Genomic DNA, 27997 nt, shown 5'->3' on the forward strand with positions numbered 1-27997 from the left:
ATCAAAACGGTTGGGAACCACTGCTCTCAAAGCATTGGACTTTTCAAGCTACTAATTTTCCTTTCTACTAATTGCAGGCTCTCACAATGGGTGATGATATTAAACTACCATGTAAAGATTTAAAAAAAAAAAAAAAAAAAAGTCCATAGCCATAGTGAAATTTTAACTTGTAGCCTGTTAGTTACAGAGTGAGTATCCTATCAATTTGCCATCCAGACTGGCATATCTATATATTATTGATTCTCAAACACTCCCCCCCCTCCTCCTCCGCAGGCAAATTCCACACTACATCAGCAACCAACACACATGCTCACCTTTAAAATATAAAAATATAACTTCAAAACATTAAAGTTATATTACAGTAAGTTTGCACTTTATTCTCATCATCTCATGCAAATTGCACAATTGCATAACAATTGATCATTAATTACCAACTTTCAGTTATGTCATCTTCTGATCAGGGCATAATCTTGGACTTTGCTATTCTACATTTAATGTTGGAATATGCTCAGATTTTTTAACATAATCTTACCTAAGAAGAGTTGAAGAGTGAAGGTTTCATGAAAATTAGGCTAAAGTGATATGCTTTTCAAAATATTGTCTGCCAGCATTCGAGAGAGCTATAGCTTGCAGAGTGCCAAGAAGAGTCCATTCATGTTGAAGGGGAGGAAGGAATAAGGGATGTATGAATTAGTCACCAACATACGAAATCACATGCTTCTTGTCTGTCGCTGTACTAGCTTGATTTTTGCTGTTACTTTTTTGCATTGATTTTTTTCCCTATTTATTTGTATGATGGATCTAGTATTGTCAACAAGTTCTGGTGTTAAACCTTTCAGTAGCACTTGCAAAAGAATATTGCATAATTCTTTTTTGAAATTATGGATTCTACGACTGTGTTAAAATAACTCTTTTTATTATCCCAACATTTCGATCTTCATATCAAGATCATCATCTGGAGCATACGCAAATATACAAGACAAGCTGCGTTACATTACAAACTGTAAACTAGAGAAACAATGAATCGATCACATGTTATTGTACTGGCATGACCTTTTTGCATTGATTTTTTTCCCTATTTATTTGTATGATGGATCTAGTATTGTCAACAAGTTCTGGTGTTAAACCTTTCAGTAGCACTTGCAAAAGAATATTGCATAATTCATTTTTGAAATTATGGATTCTACGACTGTGTTAAAATAACACAAAAATAAGAGAAACAATGAATCGATCACATGTTATTGTACTGGCATGACCTCTAGTGAAAAAAAATAAAATAAAATAAAGAGACGAAATCTCGATACTTAATAAAGGTTTAAATTATGTGATAGCACCCAAATCAATAAACAAACTTGAATTTATTTGTAATATTGAAAGAGGCCTATGATTCATCCCGAATAACATAGCAGAAAAAATACATTTAGAAACCTACAACATTTTAAATCACAAAGAAAACACACCGCTAAGGCCTATAGTTGAAGGGATAGATAGCCCGACTTATCACTTGGCGAAAAAATTAGCGGCAACACTCAAGGAGTTGGTAGGTCATCCCCCCCCCCCCCTCCTATTTCAAAAACACACAACACTTCATAAATATTATCAAAGACATCACATTAGAAAAAGATGATCTATTGGTCAGTTTTAATATCTCTGCCCTCTTTACGAATGTCCCAATCAATGACACAATCCTTCTTTAACAGAACAAATTTCCTCCAGATATCACGGCACTCTTTGCATATGTATTACGTTCTGGTTATTTCGTATGGCAAAACGCTTTCTACCTACAAAAAGAAGGCATAGCCATGGGCTTGCCATTATCCCCCCACCCCATATTGCTAACTTTTATATGGAACATTTTGAACAACTTGCTTTAGGTTCCTCCCCTTTAAAACCCAAAGTCTGGCTTAGATACATTGATGATGTTTTCGCGATCTGGTAGCATGGCCGTCACACACTAGACACATTCCTTAGCCATGTAAACAAGCAACACAAACGTATACAGTTCACAATTGAGATTGAAAAACATAACACACTGCCATTTCTAGATTCACTTGTCACACGTCTTCTTTTGGGCAATCTTTCTTTCACTGTTTACCGGAAATCGACACATACTGGCCAATATATATACACATAAACTCCTACCACCACCAACACAAAAACTCGGTGTCATGAACTCTAAAAAACAGAGCTCTGAAGATCTGCTTCAATGAACAGTCACTGAAAGACGAATTTAATGTGATCAGCAATACTTTACAAAAAAATGGGTACAGCCAAAACACTATTAACAGAATTCTCTACAAGACCTCAATAAAAAACAAAGACAAACCAGACTACAATAAAACTATAACCATTCCTACATTAAAGAGACATCAGACAAAATAAACAGAGTATGATAAAAAATAGGACTTCACTGTTACTGGAAGGAAAACTATCTGTAAGAAAGAATGTTTATTCATGTAATCATAAATTAAATCTAGCTTGATGTTTTTTTGTTTTTTTTTCACTAGAGGTCATGCCAGGACAATAACGTGATCAATTCATTGTTTCTCTAGCTTACGGTTTGTAATGTAACGCAGCTTGTCTTGTATATTTGTGTATGCTCCAGGTGATGATCTTGATATGAAGATCGAAAATGGCAGTTTTGTTGTCAAAACCACTAGGTGTGCTGAGTATCCACAGTGCACTCTCTGTGCCGGTTTGCACGCTATTTAAAAAGTTTAGTTTTTTTTTTTGAACACACCTGGTATATCCTCAGACAGTTCTTATCAGTCTCAGATAAATTGCATGCATTTTTTCACTTTTTAAAAAGAATTCATTTATACAGACACATTTTATAATAAATTCTATTAATAATAATATTCATATGGGTTCCCTCCCACCCTTTCTCCACCATTCCTTTCACGGGGCAGGTTGACAGTTAAATCACTGTCATTGATTTAACTGTCTGCCTGCCTTCCCTTTTTCCTACTTTTGAAGTAGAAAACTTATTACAATTCATTTGAGAGGGATCATTATCCCATGGTGTCCACTTATTTGCAAGAGCAAACGTGTACATCAAGGATATCATGATGGAAAATTGAGCAAGTTCTGAACAGCTCTTCTTCTCTTCCTTAGCAAAATTTGATTCTGCAGTGGTCAGCTCCTCTCTGATCAGTAATGCAGTGTTACACAAGCTGCTACAACTCCCAAAACATTAGTCCATTTCCACTTTTCTCTAAAATGTGGTGAAATGTTGATTGTACAGCAGCCAAGGAGACATAGAAAATAGTTGGAGTATACCTTAGAGGATCAAAGACACGCCTCTCTTTTTTTTTTTTGTGCCTAAAAGCAATGAAAGCAATAAGGTTTGCTGCTTTCCAATTTCCAAGCCTGAGTAAGATACATCAGAGCTAGATGGAATCTGGGTCATTTACGCATCTTCCATAAGAAGAGTAACCAATAGCAAAGAAGTTGGCGATAAAATCTGTAAAACAAAGGGCAGATGTATCAGCTATCCAGTCTTGATCTTTCAACATAATGGGTATACAGTTGCTTACCCAATAGCAATTGCTTTCACTCTTGGGGAGATTTTTGCTAAAATGTCAGCAGCATCTTCTTATTGTCCCCCCCCCCCCCCACCACCACCACCCCAAGCTCCTCACCCAAAAATGTAAAACAAAAAACAATCTGTTTTGTTTGATCGTTACAGAAGATTACAAGATGCCACACAAAATAAGAAATGGCAGACTTCGAAGAAAACTTTGATTAAATCTGGATCATTGACACATCTTCCATAAGAAGGTGTTTGTACCATCTTTACCAAAGGTAGTTGGTAAAGATGGTACAATTGTCTGTAAGACCAAACAATTTTATCAAAGTTATCCTAAGAGCAACTCATCATGAATAACTGTCAACACCTAAGCTTATCTGTTAGATAATTGTCTGTAAGAATAGAAAAATCAGAACATCATGGTGGACTTAGGAAGTTACAGAGGCAGCTGTAGAAAAGAAGAAAACATGTTGAAAGTCTATCAAGTAATTCATCACCTGCTATGAGAGAGAGAATACAGAGAAAAAGTAAGAATGTATGCAGAAGTTATGGGAAGACTTGTTTACATTCTTATATTTGTCCTGTATCATATCTAATTCCCTTTACAGTAATGTGTCTTTCTTTTTCCAAGCTTTTTTTATGTACATAAAATTCTTACTGTTTTCTGTATCATTCCTAAATCCCTTTACATTACTGTTTCCTTCTTTTCCTATCAATAGTGTATAGAGACATTCTGCTACTTTCCTGATATCTACCTTCTACATTCTTACCAAAGAATATAAACAGGTAATGGGAGAATTTGGTAAGAATGCAGAAGGTAAATATGAAATTAAAAGGGATAATGTTTTTACAAAACATTATCCCATTTAAAAGCTTAGAATGAAGTAAGTAGTACTCTAAAAGGAATGAGAGATGCTAGTGATATGAAATCTAAAGATAAAGCATTCTTCATGTCTGGAGTAATTTGAAAGATTGTTAAATGAAACAAGGAGACAGAACTAAGGTAGAAAATAATGAGTTAAGGTTTCTGTGGCTTGATATTTCCATGCTTTTGTGCATGATAAATACCACATGCAACTTTTTGAAGAAATTATTATTTAATTACTAGTTTCATGCAACATTTTTGTGGACTTTTTCAGATTAAAAAACAAATAGAGAAAAGTATACACAGAGATCTTAATTCAAATTAAACTTGTACTAGATGTCGAAAATAATAGCAAGATGTTAGATGTGTGGCTCATTGTTGCAATGTACAATATACTTTTCTCATAGCTTAGTTCATTAATATGCATGTATTTTATATATGCTATCCAAAGCTGATTTAAGATGAGATTTTGTTTTTTATTACATTGAGTAGGACATTGTATCATTTTGCTCGCTTCTTGAAATATACCTACATTCTGTTAAATTCTATGCATGGCAGTTTAGTGAGTTGCCAGTTTACTTGGGTGTTTTTTTCTTAGGTTATGTCCTGATTTATGTGCTTATTTTTTTTTTCTCCACATCATTGACGTATTTTTTTGTGATGGATTGCTCAAGATCGTCCCATCTCTCCAACATAACAAATGACACAAGTACAGAAGATTTATTATTATTAATATCTGACCTCCATGGAGTCAGAGATTCATTGTGGGAGGTATACACTATCAACACAATGCTCATTCAACCATGCCTTAAACTGATTCAATGTGTCTACATTCACAACACACTCAGGCAATGCATTCCACTCTCCATGCAAAGATCCTACTCCTCACTCCTCTGCTCACACCCTCCTTATACAGTTTCCAGGGATGGCCTCTTGTTCTACCTTCCTTTTTCCATTCTATGAAAAATCTCTCCCATGTCAAACTGATAACAACCCCTGACTAGCTATGTGTCTCAATCATATCCCCTGCTCCTATTCATGAGGTGTTCTGTCAAACTGTCCTTGTATGTACTCCACATTCCAAAGACCACTGACCACCTTTGTGAATCTTCTGTGAACACTTTCTAACATATCCTTGTCACCATGAAAACCTGGTGACCAAACCTGTGCACAATAGTCCATATAAGTCCTGATGAAGCATTATATAATGTCATCATAACCTCTTCATTTCTGCATCATTCCATTATCCAGTGTGACATCTTCATAACTTGTTTAATGTGGCTCCTGAATTTCAGGTCTTTGTCCACCACCACATCTCTCAGCTCCTCTACTCCTTTAATCTTTCCCCACCAAGTGTATACTTTGCATCCCATTGTTGCTTACCAAATTTCAAAACCTTACACTTTGCAATATTGAACTGACAGTTCCACTTACTCCATTCATGCAGTCTATTCAAGTCTTCTTGACTCTGCATTGCTCTCCCCAATTTTGCATCATCTGCAAGTGGCTGCATATCACTAGTTTAATCTATTGAAATATATTAATATACAAATTGAACAATAATAGTCCCAAAATTAACTCCTGTGGCACACTAGTGACCTTCTTCTTTTGGGATACTGCACCACCATATACAACTTTCTGACAGCCATTCACTGATTCAACTCAAAAGTCTGTTATCCAGTCCCATCCATTTCAATTTATTTACCAGCTTGTTGTGAGACAGTATCAAAAGCTTTTGCAAAATCTACCATTGCATATTCTCCCTTGTCCAAGACATTTGTCACCTTGTTATAGTACATAAGTAAATTAGTAAAACATTATCTCCCTTTCCTTTCTTTTAGTGTTACATTGTGATCAGCATTCATTTTCGAAATTGTGGATTTTACAACCGTGTTATAACTAACTCTTTTTGTTATCCCCATGTTTCGATCTTCATATCAAGATCATCATCTGGAGCATATACAAGACAAGCTGAGTTACATTACGAACCGTAAGCTAGAGAAACAATGATTTGATCACATGTTATTCTACTGGCATGACCTCTAGTGGGGGGGGGGGGCGATTTTATAAATTACATCAAGCTAGATTTAATTTAAGATAACATGAATAAACACTTTTTCTTATAGATAGTTTTCTTTCAGTAACAATGTCCTATTTTTAGTATTACAATTGTTATTTTTGATTTAGGATCCTGGATTTACTGCACTCCTGTTTATGTTCTCTTTGTCTGATAGGAATTGTGCGTCCTGTTTCTCCTATATATGGTATGTTACAGGTGCAATGAATACGGTATACTCCAGGGTGGGCCACCGGGGGGGGGGTCTTTGGATGAGTTAAGTAAGCTTTTTAATTTTGCAGGGGGTTTAAAGGTGGCTTTGAGATTGTTTGTGGTGTTTAAATCTGCTCCAGTGAACAGGCACTGAAAAACTAATTTAAAGTGATCAGCAATACTTTTCAAAAAAATGGGTACAGCCAAAATACTATTAACAAAATTCTCTACAAGAACTCAATAAAAAAAACAAAGACAAACTAGACTACAACAAAACTATAACCATTCCCTACATTAAAGGGACATCAGACAAAATAAACAGAGTACTACAAAAATACAACCTCAAAGCCACCTTTAAACCCCCTGCAAAATTAAAAAGCTTACTCAACTCATCCAAAGACCCACTCCCCCCACTGGCCCACCCTGCAGTATACCGTATTCATTGCACCTGTAACATACCATATATAGGAGAAACAGGACAAAAAGAACATAAACGACACATTAAATATAATAATTATGGTGAAGCTGGCCTTTATGATCATGCCCTTGAACACCTTACATAGAATTGACTGGAAAAGCACTAGTTGTCCACATCACACTGAAACATGGTATGAATGCAAATTTAAGGAAGCCTATGAGATCGTTATCAACCACCCCAATCTGAACAACAATGGTCTAAAAATCCCATACGTATGGAAGGCATATATTCGTCCCATGAATCCTTCCTCTCTAAGAACAACTATAAACAGGACTGTAGTAAATCCATGATCCTAAATCAAAAATAACAATTGTAATTCTAAAAATAGGACATTGTTACTGAAAGAAAACTGTCTATAAGAAAAAGTGTTTATTCATGTTATCTTAAATTAAATCTAGCTTGATGTAATTTATAAATAATTTTTTTTTCCACTAGACGTAATGCCAGTAGAATAACGTGATCAAATCATTGTTTCTCTAGCTTACGTTTTGTAATGTAACTCAGCTTGTCTTTTATATTTGTGTATGCTCCAGATGATGATCTTGATATGAAGAACAAGACGTCAGGATAATAAAAAGAGTTAGTTATAAAACGGTTGTAAAATCCATAATTTTGAAAAAATGATCTCCCTTTAACAAACCCATGCTGATAACCACAGAAAATACTGCTGTTATCAACCCATTTTGTTACTTAAATAAAGAGCCAATAGGCTTCATTTCGGTGATGTAACATTATTTAAATTCAGGGGATAAATAAATCTTAGATTGTTTCAAAACTGAATAAGAAACTCAGAGATCGGAATCAAAGAGTTTCATGCCGAATATAGTAAACTATAAAAGTATCTGGGGATACTAGCGTAAGCTGAAGCACGTACTACAAACTAGGGCAACTCGTAGCATAGGTAGGTAAAGCTGTAATTACCCGATTTTTGAGTTTCTTATTCGGTTTTGAAAGAATATGGGATTTAATATCCCCTTAATTTAAATAAACCCATTTTGTACTCTGCTTCTCATCTACCACTCTGGTATCTTCATCACAGTTCCAGATATACAGATTGGCCTATAATTTGAAGTCACAGCCTTATCACCACCTTTAATGCAGTGGAACAATTTTACCTTTTTTCCACTCCCTTGGAACCTGTGTGTTGTAAGACTTATTAAACAAGCATACCAGTGCTACTACCAATTCTCTGGAACATTCCCTTAAGATGCATTGTGATATGTCATCAAATCCTATTCCTTATTGACATCGGGATTATTTATTTCCTTAGATACCACCTGCTCATTCACAAGCTGTGTGAATGTATTCCAAAAGAATACATTCACACATTGATGCTGGTATGTATTTCTTTGTCAGTACCCAAGCAGCATTAATTTCTTTATCACTCAACTCCTCATTCCATGCTATAGCTCCAAGTTGTCTTCTAAGCTTGTCATAATTACCAGCCTTGTACTTCCACATATACCCTTTCCTCACAGAAGTCTGCATATGACTAGCTGCAAATGACCAGGTGATCATTTCCTGATCACTCTCACCAACTAGGGAAAGTGTGAAACCCCACTCACAATTACATCCTCCAGTGAAATGAACAGATCTAAAACTTTCAATCCTCACATGCCCTCCTTTACATACTGCTTGACATAATTATTTCTCAAGAACTTGAAATTCATTTTCCTTATTCCCAAGTGCTCTCTTCATTCCAATCTATACCACCATAATTAAAATTGCCCATAATAATTACCCTTCTTTTGTTCACTAAAGAAGGGTAATTACACATTCCTCCACATTCCCTTGCTTATAGCAACATCCAACTAAATATGTCTCCCTGTCAACCTCCACTTTACACCATACTGTCTCATAACCATTGCCACTATTTCCCTCTTTCATGTCTATCTTATGCAGACTTAATTCCTGTGCTATCATCAGCAGCAAATTCCTCTCCCTCCCTTGTGAGAATGGAAAGGACACTTTCCATTCTTGCAAAAACTACTGTATTCTTCCATTTCTGTTCCCATTTAGTAGGAATGTAGGAATAGAAATGGATAGAAATATCATCTTCATTCAACCATGTTTTACTTATTCCAATGATTTTGGGGGTGAATAAACTCAATCATGGGGGGGGTATTAGCTGTGTTCTCCTACCAATATCTTGGCTGACTAGCCATCAGTCATGCTTGTAGCATGTTGAGCACAGTTAAGCCTGGGATGGATTTCCATGGGCTGACAACCTATGACACAGTCAAAAACCCTGATGGAACTGATATAGATGGCAGTGCCAATATTTCGGTGAAGTCCGAAGGGCCATACCCAGGAAGTCTTAGAATCATGCCTCCACGTGGACCCCCCAGGAAACATGGTGTCGTAATGAGCCATAGCAAAGTTCATACTAAGCAAAGAGCTGGCAGAAAGCTATAAAGTGTATCTCTCAAGACGTTACGTGACCAGCGTGGGAGATGTTAGGACTGCAATGACATCTGCTGTTTCATCATTGGTGGAAGAATTCATATATCAACAGCAATGTGAAACAACTGGCAGGCGGAAGATTCTGAATACAGATCAATGGCTGACAGAGTGAGTCAAGTTAGCTGGTTATTGCAGATGTGGAAGAGATCGGGGCCTCACCACGTTACTATCCTCTATCCTATAGCCGACCATGGAGAAACAGAAATATTTTACAAGCTATGCTTTGGAAGTTGGAACCTCTGCAACATCCCAAGCTGTTAATAGTTACAGGGAAGAAGACACTGAAACTGTGATTAAAATGAATGCTGCAAGTGCACTCTGTGATGATGTCAACTTAAATCCAAAAGGAAGGTTGGCATCTGATATTCCTCGTTTGAAAACAAGAAACAGAGTCTTGAAAATTGGAACTTGGAACGTGAGAACATTATATAAACTAGAAAATTTTGACAACCTTATACAGGAAATAAAAAGACTTAAAGTTGATGTGATGGGAATTAGTGAAACAAGATGGCCTAACATGGGAAAACTAGAGAAAGATGGATTTACATTTGTATATTCTGGTGGAGAGAAGCATGAATATGGAGTGGGTTTTATGATTAAGAAAGGCATCTTTAAATGTGTAATGGGGCTGTGGCCTATAAACGAAAGAATAATACTTATTAAATTAGTCGCAAAGCCTTTTAACATCATAATTATCCAGGTTTATGCCCCTACAATGACTCACAATGATGAAGAAATAGAAGATTTTTATAATAACTTACAAAAATCTATAGAATATGTAAAATCAAATGAGATACTCATAGTGATGGGTGACTTCAATGCAAAGGTTGGAGATGGGGAAGAAAATCCAGTTGTTGGAAAATTTGGACTAGGCGACAGAAATGAAGGAGGTGAGAGATTGATACAATTCTGTATTCAAAACAACTTGTGCATAATGAATACTTTCTTTCAACATCCAAAGCGAAGACTGTATACTTGGACAAACCCAGATAAACTCTATAAGAAACCAAATAGATTTCATAATGATAAATAATAGATACAAAAGTAACATAACCAACATAAAAACATACCCAGGTGCTGATATAGGTTCAGACAATAACCCTGTTGTGTCCACTTTAAAAATTAAACTAAAAAACATTTCTAAAAACAATCATACTCTGAAAGACTTGACTTCACAGCTCTGAATATACCTGACAACATAATGGTGTTTAACTCAGAAATTAGGAAGAAATTAGATCATGTAGGATATAAAACAGAAGACAATATACTTTGTAACACAGAGGAAATTGAAAACAGGTGGTCAAATTTTAGAAGTGCAATATATAAGACAGCTAACGAGGTTATCCCAAAAATTAAATACAATAACAAAAAACCCTGGATGACTGAATCAATACTAGAACTTATGAATGAAAGACAAAAAAAGAAAAGTACACAACAGTATAGAATACTCAGTAAAATTATAAAAAATGAATACAGGAAGGCTAAAGACAAGTGGCAAAATGAAAAATATAAAGAAATACAGGAACTGGACAAGAAACACAATAGTAAAGAAATGCATAAATCAATCCAAGCCCTGACAAATAAAAAGAAAAATTTTAACCATAATCCTTGTATAAAAGATCAAAATGGAAAAATGCTACTAGAGACACAAGATATCATAAAAAGATGGAAAGAATATGGAAAAGAACTGTTTGACTCTGATCGCACAGACACACCAGATATACAAAATATGGATGGTGAACCAATTACATATGAAGAAATAGAATACGCTCTAAGTCAAATGAAAACAGGTAAAACACCAGGCCCTGATCAGATTCCTATTGAATTGTTAAAGAAAGTAAATGAAAACACACTTAATGACCTAAAGGTTATTTTTAATAACATCTATGATTCAGGATACATCCCTGATGATCTAAGGAAATCCATCTTTGTCACTATTCCCAAAATTCCAAGAACTTTTGAATGTACAGAATATAGACTAATAAGTTTAACTAGCCATGTTACAAAATTACTACTGAGAATAATCCTAGAAAGAATAAAAGGCACTTTGTCAGCAGAAATAGAAGACACTCAATCAGGTTTTCAAAAAGACAAGAGAAGACAAGACAAGGTACAAGAGAAGGAATCTTCAATTTGAAAACATTATGTGAAAGAAGCCTTGACAACCAGAAAAGCATATATCTTTGTTTTATTGATTACACCAAAGCATTTGATTCAATAGATCACAAGAAATTAATACATATCTTACAGAATAATAGGTTAAAAGGAAAAGATCTACGTATAATTACAAATATATACTGGAATCAAATGGCCTCAATAAGATATAAAAATACATATTCTGGCAACTTTGAAATCAAAAAAGGAGTAAGGCAAGGATGTGTCTTATCACCCTTACTGTACAATATATATATAGTGAGCAAGTTTTTAAAAATATTTCAGAACTGAGGGGTGTAAAAGTCAGAGGTAGGAACTTCAACAACTTCAAGTATGCAGATGACACAGTTCTTATAGCTGAATCTGAAGATGATCTTCAAAACTTAATCACAGAAATTTACAACAGAAGCTTAGACATGGAACTAATTATTAACCTAAAGAAAACAAAGTGCATGATTATTTCAAAAGAACTAATAAATAAGAAACTGAACATAACTGTTAACAAAAAGAAAGTTGAACAGGTTCAGTATAATATAAAAATGATACTAAATGCAGCAGCAAATGAAAGCTTAGGAAAGACCAAAAAATTCAATAAAAGGAAAAAACTGAAGATCTGGGATGATACAATGAAAGAAATAATCGAAAAGAAAAAAGAAGCCTATCACAAATGGTTAAGCAGTAAAAGATTAGAAGATGAAATAGAATATAAAAGAATAAGAGCCATAGCTAAAAGAGAAGTCAGAAAAAGACATACAGAATCATGGAACAAATTTGTTTCTAATTTAGAACATGATTTATATAAAATAAGACCCAATGTATATAAAAATTTTGAAACACTTAAATGCAGATACCAAAGAAAACATAAAATTAAACACTGAATTGAAATTAGAAGAATTTCTAAATTACTACACAGAATTGGGGACAGACAAATATTTTAAAAAAGACAACTGTCAAACAATTAACGAAAATGGAAAGGAAATAATTAAAGAAGAATTAGAAATCAGCCTGAAAGAAACAAGAAACGGAAAATCACCTGGAGAAGATAAACTAGGTTCAGAACTATATAAATATGAAGGAACAAGATTCAAAGACTCTTATTATTTTTAAATAAAATTTATTCAACTTGTATCCCCTCCCCCCCAATAGAATGGAAAAAAGCAATTGTGATTCCTGTCTTTAAAAAAGGTAATAGAGATGACCCTAAAAACTATAGAGGTATCAGTATGCTAAATTCCTGTTACAAAATATATAACAGAATCTTAAATAGCAAACTAATGAAATATTCTGAAAACTTTATTTTAGAAGTACAGAATGGATTTAGAAAAGGACGATCGTGTATAGACCCGGCCTTTTGCCTAAAATTAATAATAGAGAAAAGAAGAGAATACAATTTAGAAACACATATTGCATTTATTGACTTTGAAAAAGCATTTGACAAAGTTAAAAGAAACATATTATTTAACATATTAAAAGAAAGACAAATACCAAATAATATCCTAAAAGCTATCACAAGTATATATGAAAATAATCAAATACAAATAAGATTAAATCACGAGCTATCATATACGAGAGAGATAAACCAAGGCGTCCGACAGGGATGGCCCCTCTCAGCAACTCTTTTTAATATCTACTTAAATGAAATAATAATAAAATGGAATAAAAGGAATTAAACTTTCTCCTACAGTTAACTTAAACACTTTCCTCTTTGCCAGCGACCAAATAATAATTACAAATTCTGGAAATAAACTACAGAAAGCTATTTTAGATCTAAATGAGATATCCAAAGATTATGGTATGATAATATCAACAGAAAAATCAAAAACTATGGCCTTTAAAGGACAAGATCCAGCAAGAACTAAAATAGTAATAGATAACAAGATCTTAGAACAGGTGAATTCATTTAACTACCTAGGATGTACAATCACATATGAAAAAGATATAAACGTAAAAACTGCAAAATATTTAAAAATAACAGGTGTAATTAACCCTATATTTAAACCAAACCTAGTTCAAAAACAAACCAGACTAAAGTATACAATACATTAGCCCCACCAGTCTTAATGTATGGAAGCGAAATCTGGGCAATAAAACAAAAAGACAAACAAAGATTAACAACAGCAGAAATGAAGTTTATGAGAAAAACTGCAAAGTATACCCTATTTGATCACAAAAGAAATGAAGAAATTATGAAAGAATTAAACCAAGAACCAGTAATAGAAAAAATTAAAAAATATAAACATAAATGGATGGAACATGTTCAAAGAATGAAAACAGAAAGATTACCAAAACAAGCCTTAAAGTACAAGCCATTAGGAAAAAAGAAAACCAGGACGTCCTCTTAAATGATTCAACGATGACTTCTAAGGCCGGAACAGGCCATGCTAGGCCTAAATCCCTGATATGCATAATGATGATGAACAGGTTCAGTCATTTATATATTTGGGACAAATGTTTACAGACAGAGGAAATTCCCTTAAAGAAATAAAAAGAATAGAGATAGCAAGAAAAGCCTTTACTGATATGAAAACTGTTCTAACATCCAGAGACATTAATATAGACACAAGAAAAAGATTAATAAAATGCTATATCTGGTCAAGCTTTCTCTACAACAGTGAAACTTGGACTCTAAATAAAGAAGCAGAGAAAAAATTAGAAGCTTTCGAAATGTGGACCATCAGAAGAATGTTGAAAATACCATGGACAGAGAAAATGAAAAACGAAGATGTTTTAAAGAAAGCAAAAATGAAAATTACATTAATGAAAATAATTAAAGAGCAAAAACTTAAATATTTTGGACATCTAACTAGACAAGAAAGCATTCAGAAATTAATATTAGGAGGGAAATTGGATGGAAAAAGAGGGAGAGGTAGACCCAGGAGAATGTGGTTCGAAGACATTAAGGACTGGACTGGCTTGAATTACCATAAATGTTCCAGAGCAGCAAAAGAAAGAAAAAGGGTCTCTGACATGGTTGCCAACCTCCTTCTAGGAGATGACACTTGAAGAAGAAGAAACTCAATCAGTGAAACCATTTCATCTCTCTTATTTCTGATACTTCTAGCATTTGTAAACAAACACAGCAGTTCATTCTTAAGTCTATAAGCAGTCCTTTCCAAGCCACTTGTTGGTTCTGATATCCCCGCCACACCTACCCTTGCCCAATCACCTTTATCACCGCTTACCACATATATATCCGCTTGGTCTCAATTTCCCCACCCACATTGCAATATATTCCATTTCTATGCTGATCATCTCCATACATACATTTACTCCTACTTCCAACATCCACTCTCCCTATGCCATGTCTCCTTGTCCACCTAGGTCCCACTCCCCATTTCCCTGTTCCCTCCCATTTTCTCTTCATTTCTCATACTACTACTGTTTCCACTGCCAAGCACTTCTATCTCTTTAATACAACTCTCCTGTTCTTTCACTTCATCTCTTACTTCTGATCTCTTGCTTGCATCACACACACACACTGCACTTTCATCTAACAACACTTTTTCCATTGCACACACTCCAAAGCCATTCAAATGCAACTGATCATGCCTGTTTAATTCCATTCTTCCCTCAAACTCATGACACATCCACAAGCTGTACTCCCTTCTCCTCATATAGCTCTTCTTGCATACCATTCATGATTCTGGCTCTCCATCTCAATTCATTATTGTCATACCTCAGAAACACACTATATACTGTTATCTTTCACTTTTCTCAATCTTAAATTCTTAAATCATTTGTCCCCACAACCACCACTAATTCTCTTGCTTGTTTTCTCTTCATGTTCTAAGCCTGAATTATCTTGCTCATTTTTCCTTATAGATAGCAGATCTTATGGACTCTCTCATTAACTAATCCTCTAATAATGGAATCTCCATACACTTCTGTCCTGAAATCACTTGTCACCTCTTTTACCCTTTTTTCTTGCATTCTATTTTTTTGAACACTTTCATTAGTTTCTACTATATATCTAATATCACTCTGCATATTTCATTTTTCAATAACAGTTTCATGAAATCTTGCATTCCGACAATTCGCTCTCTCATAGTCTTGTTACCTCTCATTCTGCCACGTCTTACTTCTATTTCCTCATTTATACATACTTTTGCTCCTTTATTGCTAACTTTTGCTTCTACATTCTTGCTCTTTTTCACTCTCTCAGTTTCACTAGCTGTAGTTCCATTTCTTTCATTTATGCCATCTTTTATTTCTTTATCCTGTTTCACATTCATTAACTCATCTAATAAAATATTGCACTTCCTACAAATCCATACTTTCTCTCGTCTCCTGTGCAGTCTCTCCACAAACACATCTTTCACATTCTGCCACGCAGACATATTACACTCATGACATTGAACCATTGATGCCACTTGATTTTTTGCACCACTCACCTAGTCTCACTTATTGAGGCCCGCGTGGTTGACCTCTTGAGTACCACCATTGTATTCTTTTTGAAGAAGGCAAGATTCAAAATTTCAGATCATAAGTCATGTAGATACACTAAGTTATCAGAAATAAACAGTACTACACTACAATTCAAGCAATATCGCCAATTATTATTCAAAATAGTGCTCATTTTTTCTGGAGCTCTCTTTCTAACACTACACCTTGCAGCTCTCTAGTGGCCAAAAAAAATGTATATTCTCGGTCATTGAAGAGGCAGGTAAGGGTATTTCATGTTCTTAACATCAGATATTTTTTGGTTATGGTCAAAAGGCAGATTTTAAGTTGTACTATTTTAAAACTTTCATTATTTTATTTATAACATTTTTAATGTAAGATAAAGAAACAGCACCTTTGTATTTGTTTTGTTGTTAAATATGCAGTGGGCTATTTAAAGTGCTATTGAAAGGTTGAGACTGTATCCATTTTTTAGGAAAATGTATATAGGATATGTTATTTCATCTTCTTTATTGTTATCATCACTTGATTTTGTAGTGCCCTAGTTGTTAAGAGTTTTGATGATGCCTCGGTTTTGTGCCAGATGATGGTGTGATGTGGCCTGTAGGTATCACACAAAACCAAGACTTTGGCTTAGGTATGTTGATGAAATCTTCATCATTTGGCCAGTCTTAGAATACACCCTCCACAATTTTGCAGAATTCCTGAACAGTTTAAACCAAAAAATCAAGTTTACGTTAGAAGCAGAAAAATACAGATCCCTTCCCTTTCTAAATGTTCTCAATTCAGTGGATGATTATGGAAATCTTTCATTTGAAGTTTACCGAATAAAAGCTTAATACCAGATGATATCTGCATGCTACATAATACCACCACCTGGTGCAAAAATGAGGCATCATCAAAACTCTTAAAAACAGGGGCATTACAAAATCAAGTGATGATAAAAAAAAAAATAATAATAAATAAAAAATGAAATAAAACATTTATAAGACATTCTCCTAAAAATGGATACCATCTTGACCTATCAATAGTATTAAATGGGCAACTGCATATACAGCAACAACAAGATAACTACGAAGGTGCTATTTCTTTACCTTACATTAAAAATGTTACAGATAAAATAGTGAAAGCTTTAAAACAATACAACTTAAAAGTTTGCCTTTCAACCACTATAAAAAAAATCTGTGATGTTAAGATCACCAAAACAACATCACTTGTCTCTTAAACTACTAGAAGTGTACTTATGGAGAAATCCATCAAAAAAAAAACATGTCAAGGATGTGGATTAAAAACGGGCACATAAATTAGGACTGGCACCTCATTAAACTTCCACATGTAGAATACGACAGTTATATACATAGATTTAAAGAAGTGAGTGAAATGATACACTTTCTTACTCAATGTAATAAAAACCAAGATCTCATCTGAAATCACCTATGAGCAGCATATATGAAAGACTTGCATATTAATGAATTAGGCTGTGAGAGAAGTTATACAGCACATTGTACAGTGAGGAGGCACACATCTGATATCTTGCTACAGTTGTCAACATGCAGTTTAATTTTAACAGTAACAATTCTTGTAGATTTAATAATAACAGTTGTTAATTTAGTAATCTCTCTGTGAATTTTTTTTTCTGATTGTTTTTTATTGTAAGGAAGTACACACAAGTGTTGTATGAAACTAGTAATTAAATAATAATTTCATAAATAAAGTTGCATGTGGTATTCACCAGACACAAGAGCTACAAAATGTTCAAGAGGAATGAAATCAGGAGTACATATCAATAACTGAGTTTGAAAAATTTATCAAAAACCTGAAATGTGAATAGGCAGCTGGGAGTAGATGTTATCAAACCAGAAATGTTCAAATATGGAGATAAGTTTCACAGTGGTGAAGCTTCACTGCATTGTCAGCCTGGCTGGCCGAGTGGTTAACGTATCCTCTCCCCAGCCAAAAGGTTGCAGGTTCGAATCCTGCCGTGGGCATGGATGTTTGTGATTGTCGATGGAAATACTAGTGGTGGTGGTCAGCGATGCATGTTGTTGGTGGATTGTGAGTGGTGGAGACAGAGTTGTAGAGTAGATGTCCTCCCTCGATGAGTCTTTGGACTCCCTTGAGGTGATAAATAATAATAATTATTATTATTTACGTCCTGGTTGGCCGAGTGGTTAGCGTATCTGCTCTCCAGCCAAAAGGCTGCGGGTTCGAATCCCACCATGGGCATGATTGCGATTGTTATACACAAACGTAGAGAGTAATAATAATTCAAAAGTCCTGGTCAGAATATCGAATTCTATGTGATTTGAGTACAATTCTCATAGTACTCATCTATAAAAAGGGAAATAATAAATCAGAATATGAGAATCTGTTCCAGTAATGAAATACAGTAAGTTGGTACAGTAAGTAAATACAGTACAAAAATTTGTTAGCATAGAATTTTTTCTTAACTATCATAGGCATCATCGTACAAGATCACAGAATAGCAATTAAACATTAATAGATAGTTCTAAAAAGCATCACTTAAGTAGCTAATGTAAGATAACTACAATTGTCAACATGTAGTTTAATTTTGATAATAACAGTTGTTAATTTAGAAATCTCTGCGAATACTTTTTTTCTGTTTGTTTTTTATTCTGAGGAAGTACACAAAAATGTTATATGAAACTAGTAATTAAATAATTTTATAGAGCTACAAAATGTTCAAAAGGCCATAAAAGGTCAGTAATTTCCTAACTTATTTAAAAAAAAAATATATATATATATAGACAGGTCCACGTGGTTAGCTGAGTGGCTGTGTGCTTCGCAACCGTGTGCCTGGGAAAGGAGTGTCCTAGGTTCAATTCCCATCACTGACGTTAGGAGCTTAGGATCTTTCTCAGGCATAGCCAAGTTAACTGGTCTTGGCATGGACAGTAGGGTTTTTCTCCCCAGTTTATCTGTGGGTTTTCATCCTGCAAAGCAGGCAAACCAGCCTTGAGAACTCAACGCTTCTGCAGACATAGGATACTTGACAGCAAAGGTTGGTCGATTGGTAGAGCCGTTGCTACTAATGGCTCACAAAAAAAATTAAGCAAGTTTGAGTGTGGTTAGTAGTTGGGAGGGGATCAATCGTTCGTTGCTGTTGGCACACTGCTCCCTTGATGAGTCTTTGGACTCTCCGGAGGTGTTACATAATAAAAATACACTGGGAGGCATAGGACTAACCACCTTATCCTTGTGTATGGTTACGGTTAAATGAATAGAAAACCCTTGACACCGCAAGTTAAAAGAGGGAAAAAAGAAGAAGAAGAATATTATATTTAGACAATATAAAGTTAGGAAAGATTAGCTGATTTAAAAATACTATCTCTCACAAAGGGGATAGACATAGACCATCAGATATCTTTAAGTTAGGACAGTGAAGTAAAGTTTCACACATTTGTTTATAAAACCGTGAGGAAACGACTTTTATGAAGAACTCTTGCCTTGTTCTAATGAACTCTATGTTTAGTGTTGATAGCAATCCCCCTCAAAAAGTCCATACTGTTTAGGCTCATGGTATTTAATCTAAGACTTGTGTTCTTCTAGCTGAATAAAATCAGATATTCCTGTTGGTCCAAAATAAGATAACTCACAAGAGCAAAAAATCTGGTAGATGCCTGGATAATTGAGAGGTGTCCTTTGGAGAAGTGAGAAAGGTAGAGATTTTTCTGATGGAGTGGAAGGCAACAAAAATATTTGGTGATTTTAAAACTTTTGCTATGCGTTCTCTAATGCCTTGCACATAGAGATAGGAATTCTGTATTTGAAAAGGTAGAGATACCATAACTGTTAAAAGCTCTTTTGATGAAAAAATTCTTAAAACCATTAGATAAAAAGGTGAAATTAATATGTTGTAATTCTTTCTGTAACAGTTCATCTAAAGAACATAAGGAATGAGCACAATCCAGCCTTTTGACTAGGATGGTGATGAGATTCAGCATGAATATAACATCCTGTATGAGTCTTCTAAAAAACTGGAAAATGTAGGCTACCATCTGGTCGAAGAATTAAAAGATCTAAAAGGGCTAATTTCTTATTTACTTCTTCTAAAGTGAATTGGATTCTGGGATTGAAGTGCATTTAATTTAGTAAGAAACTGCTGTGACTCAGAGGAAGAGCCATTCTAAATTGCAAAAAATATCATCCACGTATCTGAACCAGTGAGTAGGTCTTGGTGAAATGTTATAAGTTGTTCAAAGTGTTCCATGAAGAAGCTGGCGATAGTAGGAGAAATAGGATTGCCAATGGCTCTTCCTTCAATTTGTTGATATAATTTGTTTTTAAAGGAGAAATAACTAGAATGTATTACAGAATCAAATAGTTTAACAATATCTGAAGGAAATTCTTGTTGAAGTAAGTCACTGCTATCAGATAAAGGAACATCAGTAATTTTCAGAAAAGTCTTTGCTAATGAAGTTTTTTAATGAAGAATTTTCCTCCAGTGTTATAATTCTTTTCAACATGAGAATTACAAAAGAATTTTCTTGCTTACTGTTCCTGGTAAGATTTATGCAAGCATACTTAAGAAGAGGTTAAGAAAAATTGTATTTGGGAATAACTTGGGGAAGAAATTGGGGCTGGCCTGATCAGTTTTTCACTTTGAGATAAATAGTTGAAAACTCACTGGAATATAACAAACGTGTGGACAGACTTATGTGTTCATCGAACATGTTGTTTATTATTTTAACGGTATAATAGAACACAGAAACTAAGTAAATAATTAATTTATTAACTTGATGCTGATATTTCGCTGGTATTATAACCATCATCTTCAGAGCACAAAAACACTGTTTGTCACAATACGCGAGACTAAAACAACATGGTGTACTTAAACAAAATTGTAGCAGCAACACAAAGACTAGAGTCTTGATTTTGGCGCCCTCTATCTGAAAAAAAAAAAAAAATGCTATCATAGCACTTTTCTAGGACTCTAGTAATATATGATAGCGTTTTTTTTTTTTTTTTTTTTTTCAGATAGAGGGTGCCAAAATCAAGACTCTAGTCTTTGTGTTGCTGCTACAATTTTGTTTAAGTACACCATGTTGTTTTAGTCTCGCGTATTGTAACAAACAGTGTTTTTGTGCTCTGAAGATGCTGGTTATAATACCAGCGAAATATCAGCATCAAGTTAATAAATTAATTATTTACTTAGTTTCTGTGTTCTATTATACCGTTAAAATAATAAACAACATGAATATAACAAGGATCTGTATTTAAGTTTTGTAGATCCAAAAAAGACACATGACAAGGTGCAAGAGAAAAACTATTATAAACACTACAAATACATGTTATAAAATGAAAACTATAACAAGCATTGTCAAATACACTATCTGTATTTCAGTTGAAGGAAATACAAGAATGTGATTTGATGTAAAATCAGGTGTGAGTAAAGGTCCACACTATCTCCAATGTTTTCAGTCTACATTAAAAGTGATGTTAGGCCTGATATCAAAATTGGTTATCGTAATCTCAGCTCTTCATGCAGGTAATGTTATACTCCTTAATAATTCCATTACAAGTCTTCAGGATTCTTTATCTAAATTGAACAACTGCTGTAACAAATTTGGTAGCAAAATCAGTAGTAAAAAGACTAAAGATAAGCAGGGACATTAAAAGCATCATTTGCTTCCTGAATGGGAAACTAATGAAATTCAGTCTACATTAAAAGTGATGTTAGGCCTGATATCAAAATTGGTTATCGTAATCTCAGCTCTTCATGCAGGTAATGTTATACTCCTTAATAATTCCATTACAAGTCTTCAGGATTCTTTATCTAAATTGAACAACTGCTGTAACAAATTTGGTAGCAAAATCAGTAGTAAAAAGACTAAAGATAAGCAGGGACATTAAAAGCATCATTTGCTTCCTGAATGGGAAACTAATGAACAAATGAAACATTTCAGCTATTCAGACACAATATTTTGTGAAGATGGCAAATGAAACATGGAAATAAATAACAGAGTAAGCAAACCTGCTACTGTACGTAGTCAACTGAATAAATTTGTATGGAATGTGAGTGTAATTAGTCAAAACTAAACTAGCACTGTATAATGCTATGCTTTATACATGTCTGCAAGGAGATGTGCTTTGCATTATGGGAGATACTGAGACAAGGAGTGATGAGAGCTTGATCCACCTTTACCACAAGTTGCCTCAGTCCTGAAGATACTTCAGGTGCAAACTTTGTTTGCTTACACTTGGATAAAGGATTAAACTAAATTTATTATAGTCTAACCAAGTGGTAAAAAAACTTCCAACATCTTTCTCTAAATCCAGAGTAATTTAATAATAAGGTGGTACACCTTTTGGCAACTCGTATAGGTAAATATGACTTCTCCATTGCTTCTGCCGTAGTATCACCACTTCTGGGTCTGGCACCCACTGACGAGACCTCAATAAAGGTCGAAACCGGTTGGAAGCTTGGGTGATGAATGGGAATGCTGTATCCCATGAAGTTTTAACTGAGGCTCAGCTGTTGCTGTCACCCATGTCCTGGGGTGGAGGGTAATGAATGGCAATGCTGTAGCCCATGAAGTTAACTGAGGCACGGCTGTTGCTGTTACCCTTCAGATGATATATGAGCAAATGAGTGGCTCTGCTCGGTGGTGGGGTGAGTCTGTTACTGAGGGGAACAACGCTGAGTTTTTGGAGTTTGACCTGTACTTGAACATTTAATAAAGGTTGAAACTGGTCTGGGTAGTGGCCCTTCCCTTAATGCATAGCATTATACATGTCTGCAAGGAGATGTGTTTTGCATTATGGGAGATACTAATGAGAGCTTGGTTCACTTTTATCACAAGTTGCCTCCTGAAGATACTTCAGATGCAAACTTTGTTTGCTTACACTTGGATAAAGGATTAAACTAAATTTATTATAGTGTAACCAAGTGGGAAAAAATTCCAAGCATACAAGATATTGTCTTACATTAAAATCTCCATGCTCTTTAAAAACTACTATACAGAACCTTCAGTTAGAGGGACAGGATCATTTAGTAAGTTTTCATATGTCATCTCTTTTCATTAATGTTCCAGTGGATGATACACTACAGCTGCTTTCCAAAACATTTCCTCATGCCATTTAAGTACTTCCTTAAATCAGGGTATTTTAACTAGAATAATCAGCTGTTTAAACAAAATTAAGATGTAGCAGTGTCCACCCCACATTCACCTCCCATCACTAACTTATATATGGTACGTGGAATCTCTGAAGTATTGGTACTTAATTCACCCCCCCCCCCCTCTCTCTCTCTCTCTCAAGCCCTAAGAATGGCTGAAGTTTATAGACGATGTATTTGTGATTTGCCCACATAGTGTTAACATTTTTGCAATTCCTGAATATCCACCTTGAATTACTTTTACTGTTGAGTTTCTTTTTTTTCTCAGGCCTTTGCCATGGTTTTTCCTAAGGGCTAAGACTGTCCAGCTATTCAAAAAGAATAATAATTGAAACATCAGATTGTGAATACTTAATTTAACTCTTAAATTATTAATTTACCCATTTCTACATAATTTACTTCACAAATTTCAACATGGATCACTGAAACTACAGAAATCTGAATATGGAAATACTTAAACACAGTGAGAAAGGTAGAAGAACAGGTGTTTAATGTTAGTATGGCTGATGTGGTTAGAAGAGCCTTAACAATCCAAAATAAAAGATCTAATAATACTGGAGTCCTGAAATATATTCCTTGCACTAATTTGGATGAAAGCTATCAATTTACTTCTTTGGCAGTGAGAATTAAAAGGATTTTAGGTACCTATTGTCATAGAATAGGATTAGTGAAAATGGAGGAATGATGGAAGTCAACTCACTAGATATGTCCTCAAGAAAGTAACTGCAAAAAGAACAGAAGAAATGCAACCAAACTTTGTAGTTACTTTCTTGAGGACATCTCTAGTGAACTGACTTCCATCATTCCTCCATTTCCACTAATCCTATTATGTGACAGTAAGTACCTAAAATCCCTTTAATTCTCACTGCCTACCCACCAACCTTGCTTCTCTTCTTTTATTCTACCAGTTTCTTTTTTCTCAGGCCTTCGCTATAGTTTTTCCTAAGAACTAGAACTGTCCAGCTATTCAAAAAGAATAGCAATAGATTCATTCTCTCATAATGTAATGTGCTGTATGTTCTATGCTTGTCTTGCATATTTTGTTATATAACTGATTTACCAGATAACTTTGCTGGTTTTTTGACCTGAAGAGGTTACTCCAAGTTTATAGATTATAGTTCTGAAAGATTTCAGTACCTATTGTATGATAATGCTGTATAATAAACAAAATAAGAAACTTATTAAGTATTAGAATATGAAGTCTTTTAAGCTCTCTATGAAGGCTTTAATCTGGCAAGTTCAATTATGGATGTTAAGCATTAATCTATTGTTGTTTCAGCCAGATAGGACTGAAACTTAAAAAAAAAAAAAGTTTCATAAGCCCTGGTAAATTTTGAAACTTTATAAGTTTGAGTTCTGTCTGCATGTAACAACAATGAATTAATAATACCCGTAACATCCATAACTTATTAAGCATTTCATTTAAACTGTAGTCAGGGTTTCTGAGATAGTTTTGCTTTGAGTGAATAAAATGAAAACACGCAATGTGTCCTTCACAGTCACAGAATAATAATAATTAGTCTTCTAGAATAGAAAAATTTCTTAAAATGTCGATCTTGGACTGTATGTTAAATTTGACTTTACATGAGTATGCCAAAAGACAGAAAAATATTACATTTATTTCTTAGTTTTATTTGAATTTCTTGAAGAATACTAATTTTTTTTTTTACTTCTCTTTAATATAATTTTAAGAATTTCAACTTAATTTCAAACATCCTCTTTCCATTTTGTATTTGTTTAAATTTAAATTTGGTAAAATTTTAATTAGGAGGAATATGATATCCAAGTTGGAGAAGAAATGAGAGAAATTGAGCAGCGGTGGCTGCAGGAATTAGAACAAGAAGAAAAAGCATGGGGAGATGATAATGAAGGTTTGAATTACTCTCTTGTATTTAGTTCATATTTTATTATTCAGGAATGAGTAGTTTATTATTTAAATATACATTTTTTAATATCTTTGAGTAGATAATAATTGTTAGTATTACTTACCACTGAACAGCGAATTTGTACTCTTTGTTTAATTTGACAAAATAAACAGATTATTTTACATGATTGATAATATTCGAAATATATAAACTTGCATATTATGTATTAAACCTCACATGTAAGAATGTGAACAACCTATAGTACATCAGTGCTATACCCACAGCCCATCTAAATGAAAGTGAACTTTGAACCACTATTAAAACATCAAAGGCTCATATTATAATTGCCTATATATATAACAGAAATGCTAAAAAAAAATGAGAAAAGCATGCTCTTTCCCAAAATTTATTTAACAGACACTTTCTTGTTCTTGTGAACTGTGTTATGTTCTCTTTTTAAAAACCATCATCTCACCATGTCAGCATCTCACCTTTCATGATGGTGTTGCTTATATATATATATTGGGGAAATTCTTTACCTTGCTAATTGCTAACAACACTGAACAAGGTGTGTTTTAGGGAGACATCGTCTTAAATTTTGATAGTTCAACATATAAATAAATAAATTCCGTATGATGATACAGCGTTCCCCATTTTTACGGGAGTTCACGGTACCATCTAGTCCCCCACCACCACCACCACCACCCCAAATTTTATCCGGGCTCCATTACCGGCATAGGCTGATGAATCAGATCTATGGCTGGATCAGTATTCCTGACTGTAATCCGTGTGTGTCCTCGGACTGGTTTGCCTGCTTGCGGGATGAAAAACCCCAGTGGTTGCGAAGCGCAAAGCCACTAGGCTGACTGCATGGGCAGTTCAACAGTATGACTACTAGTTATATAGTTCTCTTCTTTGTTATTATTCAAAAATTTGTGAACTAAGGATTTAATGGATTTCCATGTACCATATTTACTTGGATATAACTTGCGCTTTTTTTCTCAAAACAAAGTTAAAAAATTGTGGTGGAAGATATATGTGGGGATTTTTGGAAACTGAAGTTTTTCAGAAAAAAATTAAATTGACATTTATAATTAAATTCTCAGTATTCATTGTAATTTATAATTGCTCACATTATTTATGTGATCAACCGCTCACTTTCATCACATGATATATTTGAATCTTTAGTGGCAGTGCTTCTGTAATTAAATTAAAACAAACAGTTTCATCATTGCTTATTCTTTTATCATTTCAGAATTATAAAATTGCCATGATTAAAAAAATTGAAAATGGGTATGACTTACCAAGAATCTACTATTCAATATTGCTACTTCCAGTCTTGCAAATGATTGGAAGCAGGGATAGGAAGTAGAAAGGAAATGATTTTGCAGTATTAACAAAAACTCGCACAACTCAACAACAAAGGCAAACTGATTGATGAGGTAAAATGCTGATTCTCTTCAACCAAATTCCAAAATATCTGAAATTGTCATAACAACATTCACTATCTGTTTCTTAAAGTTTTAAACTTTTTTTGTGTGTGAAGTATATGCGGAACTTTTTAATTTCTTTTTTTTTGTAAAGAAATTTTTAATTTCTTTACGAAATTTTATGCAAAATCATTTTAATTTGAAAACCAGCAAAGTAAGCTTCCTCGAATTTTTGTGTCATTACTTGGTTTTGTCCAAACCCTTTAGAGCACTCTTTAGGCCCAGCTTTATGTGTAAGAGAGGAAGAAGTTTCAATTCAGGATTCACAAAGAATGTATATTGATGATTGTTCTTTCCAGGAATAAAGTTTTCTATTTTTGGTCATTTTGCTACCCTATATTCCTTTCCTTTAGTGTTACATGGTGATCAGCATTCATTTTTGCACAAATTATGGACTCTACAACTGTTATAAATAATTATTTTAATTTCCCAACATTTCATATTAAGGTCATCATCTGGAGTGTACACATATAGAGAGAGAGACAAGCTAAATTACATTTCACATAGTATGCTGAAGAGACAATGATTTGATCAACGGTTATTCTACTGGCCTGACCTCTAGTGAAATTAAAATAAAATATCAAAGCTATATTTTATTTAAGACAACATCAGAGAAATTCTTTCATATAGATAGTTTTGTTACAGTGAAAATGATGTCCTAATTTAACATGACAATTGTTATATTAGATTTAGGATCCTGGATTACCTATGGTTCTATTTACAATTAACTCTTAGAGAGAAAGGTTAAGTGGGTAGAATATGTGCCTTCCATATGTTTGGGATTTTTAGATCATCATTATTGTTAAGATTAGGGTGATTGATAAGAATCTCACAGGCCTACATAAATTTACGTTCATACTTGGTGTGATGTAAACAACAGGTACTTTTCCATTCTATGTAAAGCATTCAGGGCATGAATAGAAAGACCAGCTTGACCATAGTTATATTTATGTTCTTTTTTTGTGATAGGAATTGTGCATCCTGTTTCCCCTATATAGGGCAAATTACAGGTGCAATGAATACGGCATACCCCAGGGTGGGCCAGTGAAGGGAGTGGATCCCGGGATGTGTTGAGTAAGTTCTTTAATTTTGCAGAAGGTTTACAGGAGGCCAGGAAGGTTGTATTTTTGTAATATTCTGTTTATTTTGTCTAATATCCTTTTAATGGAATGGTTACAGTTTTCATGTTAGAGGTTTATTGGAATATTAACAGCACTGAGAATGGATTAAAACTAATTTTAATACTTCCAATATTTCGTCTCCGTCACAGAGACATCTTCGGGTATTACAAAAACTTTTTGTAACAACACAAATACAATACAAAGTGAAACTAAAGTCCTGTCTA

The 27997-nt window shown here is 34.2% G+C and overlaps 1 protein-coding gene across 1 annotated transcript in view; it reads left to right on the top strand.

Annotated features, from left to right (window-relative positions):
- roq (RING finger and CCCH-type zinc finger domain-containing protein roquin) overlaps positions 1-27997 on the top strand; it is a 504568-nt gene that overhangs the window by 434471 nt on the left and 42100 nt on the right. Inside the window, exon 18 of the mRNA XM_090405434.1 lies at positions 25066-25168. Within this exon, the coding sequence (XP_090261560.1) occupies positions 25066-25168 (103 nt within the window). The remainder of the gene's footprint in view (positions 1-25065; positions 25169-27997) is intronic.

Source organism: Typopeltis vanoorti, chromosome 1 (assembly GCF_054136105.1).
Source record: "Typopeltis vanoorti isolate ZY-2024b chromosome 1, IOZ_Tvanoo_1.0, whole genome shotgun sequence".
Taxonomy (NCBI): Eukaryota; Metazoa; Arthropoda; class Arachnida; order Uropygi; family Thelyphonidae; genus Typopeltis; species Typopeltis vanoorti.